The following is an 11,465-nucleotide window of genomic DNA, read 5'->3' as shown; positions in this document are numbered from 1 at the left end:
TACAGGCTGAAAGCTGTAGGGCTTGTCTGCAGTAGCGTGACACTGCATCCCTGATCCACTGATCACAGGTGCAATGCTTTCCAGGCTCCTGCAGGAAAAAATAATAAATGCACATTTTTTTCCTGCAAAAATGTGCATTTATAATTTTTCTAAAAAGGTGAACTTATCCTTTAAAGTTAGGAGTCTGTTTTACATTTTTTTTTCTAGTTATGGGCCTCTGTAAGTGTAGGTAAAACCCAGCTATGAATCTGTATTTATAGTGCAGATAATACAGCACAATAAAGAGACTTTTGGTCGGATTTGACCAAACATGTCATTCGATTGGTTTCTATGGGATATGAAAGTTTTGCTTTCTTGATGCGCCTTTACCTACATTAGTAATTCAGACACTCTAACAAAACTATTTTTAAAGTTTTTTTTCGTCAATGAAAAATACATTTTTGGTAAGTGCTAACTATAAGAACACAGCCTTTTTAAAGTTTAGTGCTGAGTTCTCTAAAAACGTCCACAATAAGCATATTCAAGATGCACCACAGAGTTAGCTACAGCCATGTAGCATTTCTAAAATAAATATGGGATGCAAAAGAAAAAATAAGTGCTTTTTTGTTTTAAAGTTGAGCTTATTTGAGAACTAAAACATTCAAACATAAATTGGAGATCATCATTGGTAAGAAGTGCTTTTTTGCAAAGTGCAAGAAGAAAGGATTGGGCATAGTTAGTCTACATTACAATGGGGATCTACCCCCTACTATTTGCAAAGCAACCCAAAAAGTGGGCTAGGCCAAGGATGTCACTTGCTATACAATAAGGCCTGGAACTTCATAAAGCCACAAAGTATCGCATTACTAAAGATCCAGAGAATGGTGCAAGAGAGCAGCAAAAGAAGGGTTAAAATATGCAATAATGGCGCTTTAAAAAGTGCTTCTTAGAAAATTTTTGGTTTGCTTAGCTGGTGAGGGTCTCTGTTTTTCCGCATGACAGTGTAAAGGAAAGGGAGGTGACAAAAGGGCGGCTTTGGTGCAATTTGTCGACCCAAGTGGGTGTGGTTTTCACATAACCGAGGGTGCCATAGAGGGAATTCTGTGCGTGGGCATGCTTTCATCACACATAGAAAACTCAACATTCCAAAAATTGCCTCCTCTATTCAGAGGAAGTACAAACTGACCCAACGCAATCTGCATAGGTGTTTCAGAACTTGGGGGATATTATCTGATTTTGCAACATATATATACATATAACTACCATTTTGTCTCTGCATGATATTCTCCTATAAACTATCCTTGTAATAGCTTAAACGCTAAAGATAACCCACAAGGCAAATCCCATTCTGCTAGATGTCCCTAAAGATACCTACAGATGAAGGCCTTGAGCAACAATGAAATGAGGAAGATCTGGGCACCAGGGCAAAAGCAAAATGACTAACAGCCAAATTGAGTATTCTTGGGCACAGTTTCCCTGTGTTTGTGTCAATGACCATAGAGATATGGAGTAACTGCATACTTTAAGGATATCAGCACATGTATGTGAACAACCAGTTTCTAATCCTAAAGGCCTCCATCACAGGTCCATGGGAACCTTAATGGGTCAGTAAATATAAAATGCCAAGTTGATTTACATAAAAGAGCTTTTAGTTGCGCCCCCTGGATGACTTCGACATAGAAGATAGTGAAAATGAAAAATGCAGTTAATTGGGGGGATCATTTCCTACACAGAGCTATCTTCCTGTAGCGTATTTCCACAATTAAACATTATTAACTGCCCACAGTAAATTACACATGTAAATCAAATGTAACTTCAACTATGTGAATTTCTCTCCAGGTGTGAATACTTTTGTATACATGTACAGCTTTTTTTTAGCTCTTTTAGATATAACAACTTATTTTATGTTTACTGCTTGTGCACAAGGCAGCAGATGCAGCTCTTGATCTATACTGAATTAACTTTACAGTCATCACCACTGGTAGATCTATATAGATATATAGCATAATCAGATATTTCTAGGTACACCACACCAAATGGGGCAGTGTGTTAATGCTTTCTGTTCTGTAACAAATCCTCGGCTCACAGAACCGGGACAAGTAGACAGTTCTTGTATTACAGAAAGGCGAGGGGAAACCTCGCGTCGCAGCTTGACACTGCATAAGACAGGACAGCTTTGGCCAAGGAAGAAGCTGACATGACAACTGTTGATGGTCCTGAGTCTGCAAAACATCTCAGATTAACAAGGCCAAGCTTATTGAAGCTCTCATCTTCTTTTTCTCAGCCATACATACCATATGTGTGTATACACAAATATATCTCTCTATATATTATATACACACATACATACACACAGACTTTTTTTTAATGGGGGGAGCAAGAGAACCTTCAGTCTCACTCATGTTGTACCTATCCCATATCTGAAATGACCATGTCACTCATGGTGAACTTAGATGGTTGTAGAGGAAACTTCCATTCGATAGGATCTTAGTGTACCAGATTGGTTTCAGAAGAAATGATGCAAAAAAGGTGATTGCTTCCAGAATAAAACTGTTGGGTGCACAACAATGACAGCAAAGGAGACTCTAATACTCTTTCCTTCGGGTTGAGCCAAGAGCTTGGCTGAAGAACGGTTGATCTGATGTACAATTATGTCAAGATTGGGAGCTTCCATTCTGGCTTGTGCCGGCTTTCATTGGCAGTTTTCGATTTCAGAAGGGCTAGTCCAGCCACTCCCTTTTATCCTTTGCAGGACATGAGAGCCTTGTATGGGAAGGCAGGTTGAAAAAGAGCCAAGCAATTCCCTTTTCTCTCTACCATTCTCCACTGCCCTTTAGACTTCCTGGTCCTCAAACACCTCAAGGAACAGCGGTGGGAAGAGCTCTGTTGGGCACTCAACCTTCATGTGCAGGAAGCGACTGGCATGACAGGCTCCAATCATACGCAAGTCAGTCACTTTCATCAGGAGCTTGGGCCAGAAGTGGGGAATGTTGTGTTTGCGATGATTTATGTAGTGTTCAAAGGCGAGGAGGTAAGTCTCCTGACATTTCTCTATCTTATCTGTGCAGATCAAACCCGTTCGGTCTAAGGAATAAAGAGATGGCAATTAGAATAAACAATGCAAAATGCAATTTACTATAGTCTTTTGCAAAACATTACATGAGAGAGACCTAAACTAAAATAGGCTCTGAAATGAAAAATGTATTTCTTTGGTTTGGGTAAATTGTGGCAGGGTGATTCCACTATACTGATCCACACCAAGTATATGCATATCAGGTGACTTCACTGTCTACTTGTTTGTTATGGGTCAGTAACTCAGGAATTCGGGAAACAAGGATGACCATTTCTTTTTAGCTGATTCTCCTCATGTATTCATATGCAGAATTTACAAGAGGGCAGATGATACAGTGGCCTTGTTTACAATCTTGAATATATATTTTACTCAGCCCAGTCATTACAGACCCTGCAGGAATTCAAACTCTGCCTGTCTCCATACAACACTGAGAAACCTGTTAAAATAAAAAAGCCTGCAAAAAAATAGAATTTTTGTAAGAACTTACCGTAAAATTATTTTCTCTAAGTCCTCTGACAGACGCAGCCACGACATAGTTTAATCACAAATGGGTAATGCGCCACCTACAGGAGTAGACTAGGCAGTGAAACTTTTTAGAAAAAACTTTTCACTAGACACACCCTTAGGGGCTGTTCCCTCAGACATTACCCCAGACACATCCAGCTTACTAATCAGTTTTGTAGCAAGCAGTGAAGGAAAAAGACAACCAACCCCAAAATAGAGGGGCGGGGGCTGCATCTGTCAGAGAACTCAAAGAAAAAAATTCTACAGTAAGTTCTTACAAAAATTCTATTTTCTCTTACGTCCTCTGACAGACGCAGCCACTACATAGTTTCCTCACAAATGGGATGTCCCAAAGCAGTGTAGGCATCAGGGGTGGGAAGAAACGCAACCAACTAAAGGGTAACGATCCATCAAGGCCAGAAAATAACGTAGCCAACAGGGCAACATAAGCTCAACCAATAGGAGCTAACCCCAAAAACGAAAATTCACCCCAGGAAGAGAAAACCAAGTCTCTTCAGCAAACAGCAGCTTGCAAAACCTTGCGGCCAAAGGAAGCATCTGAGGATGTCATTAAGTCAATCTTGTAGAATTTCGTAAAAGGGTGTTCGGAATACCAGGTCGCCGCCTAACACACCTGAGCCACAGAAGCCTGATGGCGAAAAGCCCAAGAGGCACTCATGTCTCTAGTAGAATGTGCCCTCACAGGGAAAGGAGGAACCTGACCCTTTAGGGAATAGGCCTGAACAACTGTTTGATCCATTTGAAAATGGTTGCAGCGGACGCAGCCGAACCTTTACGAGGTCCCTCAGGAAGGACAAGCAGGTAATCAGACGTCCGAAAAGATTCCGTGGCTGACAGGTAAACCCTGATCGCCCGGACCACATCCAGTGAATGCAGAGCAAATTCCTTGGGATGCTTGGGCTTCGCACAACGCGAAGGCAACACAATACCTTCATTGAGGTGGAAAGCAGACACCACCTTATGGAGAAAAGATTGGTTGGGTCGCAGAACATCCTTATCCCTATGAACGACCAGATAATGCGAACGGCAAGACAGCGCCGCCAACTCAGACACCCTGCGGGCAGAGATGATAGCCACCAGAAAGGCAACCTTCTGGGACAACACAGGCAGAGAGACTTCTCAGATATTCTCAAAGGGAGGTTGTTGCAAAGCAGAGAAAACCAAATTCAGATCCCACGGAGGCAAGTGGGACCTCTTTGGAGGAGCCAGATGACGCACCCCTTGAACAAAGGTGCGAATCAAGGAATTGGTCACCAAGGGATGCTAAAAGTAAATGGCCAAGGTCGAAACCTGACCTTTAAGTGTGCCCAAAGCCAACCGTTGCTCCACACCTTTCTGCAAGAAAGCCAAGGCACTTGCCACCGAAAAGGAACGAGGATGCAACCCTTGCGACTAACACCAGGCAATATACGCCTTCCAGGTACAATGATAAATCTTCCTGGAGGTAGCCTTTCGAGCCCTCAACAAGGTAGGAATCTCGGCATCAGAGAGACCTCTGTCTCTCAACACCTGGCCCTCAACAGTCACGCCGTTAAAGCCAGAGACTGTAAAGCAGGATGGAAGATCGGTCCTTGAGATAGCAGATCTTACCTCAGAGGCAGCTGCCAGGAAGGCTCGACGACCATCCTTATGAGGTCCGCGTACCAAGACCGGCGAGGCCAGTCTGGGGCCACCAGAATCACTAGCACCTATTCCAACGCCAATCTGTGGAGGAACTTGGATAACAGTTGAATCAGAGGGAAGGCATAAATCGAGACGAGAACAGATCCACGTCCGGCGTCCCCCACCGGGCACATAGGAGATGAAACACCTCCGGATGCAGGGACCATTTCCCCTGATCCAAGGACTGACGACTCAGACAGTCCGCCTGCCAGTTCTCCACTCCATGAATGTGAACAGCGGAGAGAGCTGGAACGTGCGCCTTGGCCCAAGTAAGAATCTCGGCCACTTCCCTGGCCGCCTGGGCACTCCTGGTGCCCCCTTGATGATTGATTTCCCAACGTATCTGAATACTCATTCTGTGTCCCGTAATGTACTCCAAGAAAAGGATTTTGCAGTAAGTCAAAAGTCCTATTTTCTTAATCATACATTATGCTACAGTATTTAGGTACATTGGAACGTCCAAAATCAATTCAACTAAGTAATGGGAAACACAACGAAATAAAAATCTAACAGGCTGACTAAAACACACAGGTTAACAGAGCCTAAAGAGCCACCTGAATAACCTCACAATTAGAGCTGTCATCAGCTGAGGCCTGAAAATCCACCTAGTAAAACTTAACGTACATGTCTGAGAAAAGGATGCCTGGTGCTGAAAAGCCCATAAAGCACTAAATGATCTAGTAGAGGGCGCTTTGACTGGGAAAGTGAATACCTCGCATTTGAGGTCAAAACCTTGGATGATGAACGGTAAAATCCTCCTAGCGATAGTGGAACAAGAAACAAGCTGTGCCTTACAGGAACCTTCAAGACTGACGGAGCCGACTGTTGAAAGGCGGCTGCAAATTAGAGAAATTCACAAACCAAACCAACCATCCCAAACAATGAAGGGAAACCACCTTAAGATGAAAAGTAGGACAGAGGGATGGTAGAAAAATCTTCTGGTTAGGGTGAAAAGAAGAAACCACTCTGGAAAGAAGAAAGGCATCAAAACAACCCTGTGTTTGTGAAGCACAAGAGAGGGTTCTTTACTGGTTAAGGAGACCAACTCTGAAACTCAAAGGTGATGGCAATGAGGAAGGTAACCTTGCAAGTGAGGACATACAGGGGAATATTCCTAATAGGCTTTTGTACTGACGGAAACCAGGCTAAGATCACTGTGGAAATGAACAGGAGCTACGGAGTAACTGGGGAATGAAAAGGAGAAAATGTGAATGACCTCCTGTAGAAAGGACTTCACCAAGGAGTGGGAAGCAAGTGGTCCCTGAAAAAAAAAAACTGCTAATGTCAATAATTGACCCTTGATGGTACCAGGAGATCAATATCTGTTTTTCCTCACCTGCAACCGAGGTCTGGAAGTCTTGAAACTTGTCAGGGTGAAGGGGATTATTGACAGAGACCAGACTTTAAATGAGGAAGTCTGCCTTCCAATTTTGTACACTTTTAATGTGTACGGTGGACAGGGCTGAAACATGAAGTTATAAAAATCAAAAAACGTGCTGCGCCAGAAGTGCACAAAAATAATTAGTGATTACATGAATCAACAAGTGTTATCAACAAAATATGGTGTCCATCATATGTGCTCTGATGAAACATAAATGTTCATATAAAGTGCTCCAAACATGAAGTTATACCCAGGCTACCATCAGATCTGCTTCTCATTGAATTATGAAAGAGATCCAGCATTAAAGGGATAACTAACTTGCCCTGAGTTTCAGAATACAGATGGAGAGCCCGGCTTCCTCCAAAGACCAAATCCCCAGTGTCGAGAGGGTACCAAGGACTGCCCCCCAGCCTGAAGGGCTGGCATCAGTCATTAGCACCTTCCAAACCATTGGGAGGATTTCCCCAATTCTATGTTGAACCTGTGACCCACCTTACCAAGGCAAGCTTGGTCTTGCACTCAAAGCATACAGGACGACCCAGCGACTGCACACTTTTCCCATGTGGCCAGAATGTTGAGTTGCAATGGTCTGGATTTAAATTTGGCATAAGGAACTGCCTTGAAGGAGAAAACCCAAAACCTTCATGCAAAAATAGTGGATTAGTTGGCTCCTGGACTGCAAAGTCCAAAAGTGGAAGCAAAGAGATTGGAGTTTGTCTAGGAGAGGAAAACCTTGGGCAGAGTTGTGACCAAGATAAGGTTCAGATAATCCAGCCAATGATTTCTGAAGATTCAGGATTCACTGGAATCTCTGTTGGGTTTGAACAAACAACTGGACATTGGCTGACAGATCCTGAGCAACCTGTTTCTGCAGAAGAAGGTTGTTCAGCTATCCCACTATGGGGATGACCGTAAAGCGAAGCACAGCAAGACCAGGGGGCCAATACCTTGATGAAGACTCAAGATGCAGTGGACGAGGGCTGGGCAACAAATTGGTGATGTTACAAGCCCACAGAAAGATGCATGTATTACCAATGAGCTAGGAAGACAGGGGACAGTAAGCATCTTTGATGTCCAGAAGGTCTACCGGATGGAGGGAAGCAATGACTGACTGGGCAGGTCTGCCAATCTGTGCAGGGTAGTGGATAAGTTTGACAACAAGGATGCAGGCTGGAGAAGGAGACCAAAATTCCAGTTTGTAGCTCCTAGAGACAGCATTCTGAATGTTTGAAGTGTCCTGGGATCAGATAGTCCCAAATGCCAAAAGACATTCCCTCCACTCCCCATGAGGGACACCTCATGGATAACATAACTTTCTTTCAGACATATAGAGCTTGGAGGTCTAGAACTTACGAATAAATTAAGTACAAGGTTTTGGCTTGGCCCTGGAAACCTGAGAAAAACAAAAAAAAACTTTTATTTATCTCTGAAGTAGAGGGTCTCACAGATGAAGACTGACTTTTTTTTGGGGCAAGAGAGTACTCTTCTCCTTGGTCACCTACTTAATGAAGTTGTTCAGGGATTTTTCAGAGGCGCTCTCTATTATAGGGCGTTTCTTGCATGGGTGCTCCGCGGACCAACCTTTGAGCCAAAGGGTCCTTTGCATGTGTATTAAAGGAGGTACTTCTGGATACTTCAGTATAATATACACTAGCCTGTCCACACAAGAGTATGGTAAAAGGCTTATGCTCCAGTTGCCAGAGAACAGAAAGACCCATCAGCATAAATCAAGGATCCTGGCATATAGTCTTGGACCAGATAGCTAAGGTCTGGCAGATGGACATGTATGCAATGGCAGGCTGCAGGGCAGAGTGTGGATAAAAATGGGTTTTCAGTCTTTTATTTACTGGTTCTTTAAACACAGGGATGTCCTCAACAGGGACCACTTCTTCAAGAACCCCTGGACAAAATGCTTAGGAGGAGCAAAGACCTCTTGCAGGTTGGGCCAATCACCATATAGGACTGGATGAAGTACTAGAAAAGTCTTAACCCGTGAAGGGCTCTGTAGATATACCAGGTTAATTACTTTAGGAGTATATATGTACCAAGACCACAGATAAGGAAATTAATTCTCCTCAACCCTGAATGACTGTGCAGAAACAAACTGCAGTGTCAAGAAATTCAGAGACTAACTCTGGAGGAGAGGGCATGGAAGTACGGTAGTGTCCACTATTATGGCTGCAATTTTGCCCACAATCTCAGACACAGTAGCTGGAGAATTCTGTTTTAGATCAATTCTGAGGAAGGTTTAACCCCTGAATAGGTACCCTGACCATGGCTGTAAGTGGAGGGGTGCTGGTATGGGCTGCGTCCCTCTCAAATTACAGTTGTGCCCCCCCTTCACCCCAAAAACACCCACCACCCCTGATGCTGTGCCGGCCATCTACCATTCCTGCACAGTACATAGCATGAGCAAGCACAGGCACTAAGATCTCCTCCTCCCCGCACACACTGTAGTTAGAAAAGACCTCCTTTACACAGACGATCTGCACAATGTGTGCCTGGTTACTGTGTTGAAGGTCTGACCTGTGAAATGCCATGGTCGGGAAATGGCAGCTCAGCTGCAGTAACCAGCTACACATTGTGCAGACCGTAGCTGTGTGTAAGGGAATCGAAATGCAGCTACAGTGTGTGCTATGGGGAGAAGGAGATCTTGGTGCCTGTGCTCAGGCTGTGTACTGTGCAGGGATGGAGAAGAGAGCTCTGCTCAGTGCCTTGTCAGCAGTGACCCCTGTCCTCTATCTAACCAACGGTGACCCCTGTCCTCTGCCCTGCTGACCCTTGTTTTTGCCTCAGTTGACCGCTATTCTCGGCTCTGCTGACCCCTCTACACTACCCTGCTGACCCCTGTCCTCCACCCTGCTGACCCCAGTACACTCCCCTGCTGACCTACCATTCTCTGCCCTGCTGAACCCTGTCCTCAGCTCTGCTAACACCATCTACACTGTCATACAAACTAAGAGCCCCTGTAAATTGGCCTAAAAACAACTGACCCTATCCTCTGCCCTGATCTGGCCCTGATCCTAGCCCTTGCAAGGAGCCATCTAAAGCTCTGGCAGAGATGCAGAGGAAGTACATGCATAGCAACTTGTGCCCCAGCACTTGTGGAGGGTGAGGTCACAACCTATAGAAGGCATTCACAACAAATTTAAAAAGTGTTGTGGTGCAAAAAAAGGCGTGTCGCAACCCTTAGTATTCGCATATAACAAAGTGTCTGCAACACAATTTAAAGTCTCATAGCTCACAGTGTAACCTCAGATTGGGGGTGAGGAAACACGCGCTTGGTGTGCTGGCTTCTACAAAGGCAGGGGCAAGCCCTTTTACGCTGGCCATAGATGGATCAAAATGTGGCTGGGTCAGGGGAAATCAGCCACATTTCAATCCATGTGTAGCAGTTTCTGTTCAACAGAAGTCGATCATTAGACTTCTGGCTGAACAAAAAAAAATAAAAAGAAGAATCTATGGCCAGCTTTACTCACCAAACGTGGTCTGGAAGGGCGACAGTAGCCCATGCAGGGCATCAAGCATATACCTGACGGAATTCGTCCTACCGGCAGGCATTCCCTGCAAAAGGGTCTTCAGGGGCAGGCTTCCCCCAGTGGATGCAGCACAGCCCGCCACCCGTAAAGCACTCTGTAGCTGACTTAGCACGATGTACCATAGGTACCTAGAGGAGCACCTAATGCAGAGTACACTTCTCAAGGGCAGGCTGGCCCTGTCTTTGTCAAGTCTTCCACAAAATGGGGTCCTGGTACAGCCTCCAGGGCTATTGGCCGATCCTGAGGCTGAAAAATATGAGCCCTGGTGGCTCTGCAGCAACTATAGAATCTTCATAGTAAAAAAAAAACAAAAAACTTAAGCACTTCTCTAGAACAATTCTTTAATTTTGTACATGGTAAAATACATATTTTTAAATAAAAATAATTTAAAACACCCAGAATATTGTTGTTCGTTTTTAAAAGCAGAGGCTCTGTAAAATAAAAATATGGCCGTGTTTGTGTACACATGTGTGGAGCAGATTTAAGTAATTGCAAAGCCTCCTTTTTTAATAAAAAAACCCCCAAAAAAACAAACATGTAATACTTACTTGCTCTGTTGCAGTAGATTTGCACAGGGCTGCCTGGATCCTCGTCTTCCTGGGTCCCTTTTTCCTGCTCTTGGCCCATCCCTCCTCTTGAGTGCCCCCACAGCAAGCAGCTTGCTACGGGGGCACCTGAGCCGAGCTGCAGCTCCGTGTGTCTATTCAGACACGGAGCTACGGTTTGGCCCTGCCCCCTCTCTCTTCTGATTGACTTTGACAGCAGCGGAAGCCAATGGCGCCACTGCTGTGTTTCAGCCAATCAGGAGGGAGAGTCCCGGACATCGCTGGATAGAGATGGGCTCAGGTAAGTATTAGGGGGACTGCTGCACACAGAAGGTTTTTTATCTTAATGCATATAATGTGCATTAGGATAAAACAAAAAAAACTTCTGCCTTTACAGCCCCTTTTAATTAAATAAATAAATTATACTATTATATTTAACTTTTTTGCTATCACATGCTAACATGCATGAGTCTTGTAAAAGTGATTGGGTGGCTCTACTGCAGCCCAGATCTCTTTTTACATTTAGGAGGGGGTATGTTGTGAAGGAAGGACTGATAACACAGATATAAAGGGGGGGACTGTGCTGTAAAGGGATGCTGTAATGTGAAAGGGGTCTGTGATAAACAGTATGTGAAAATGTGACTGCGGACACTGATAAAAGAAAAAAAGGGGGGCTGTGATGTTAAGTGGGGGAGTGTTAACAGTAATGTGAAGGGAGACTGAGAACACTAATGTAACAAGGGCACTGTTGGGTAGGGGTT

The 11,465-nt window shown here is 44.3% G+C and overlaps 1 protein-coding gene across 3 annotated transcripts in view; it reads right to left on the bottom strand.

Moving 5' to 3' along the window:
• Nucleotides 1–1,398: 1,398 nt before the first annotated feature.
• Nucleotides 1,399–11,465, bottom strand: part of THRA (thyroid hormone receptor alpha) — a 120,831-nt gene continuing 110,764 nt past the window's right edge. For all 3 annotated transcript variants that reach the window (XM_082271409.1, XM_082271410.1, XM_082271411.1), the window contains exon 8: nucleotides 1,399–3,063. In XM_082271409.1, the coding sequence (XP_082127535.1) occupies nucleotides 2,813–3,063 (251 nt within the window). In that variant the 3' untranslated portion in view covers nucleotides 1,399–2,812. The remainder of the gene's footprint in view (nucleotides 3,064–11,465) is intronic.

Source organism: Pelophylax lessonae (assembly GCF_965119305.1).
Source record: "Pelophylax lessonae genome assembly, chromosome: 11".
Lineage (NCBI taxonomy): Eukaryota > Metazoa > Chordata > Amphibia > Anura > Ranidae > Pelophylax > Pelophylax lessonae.
This window is presented reverse-complemented; position numbering and strand designations above follow the sequence as displayed.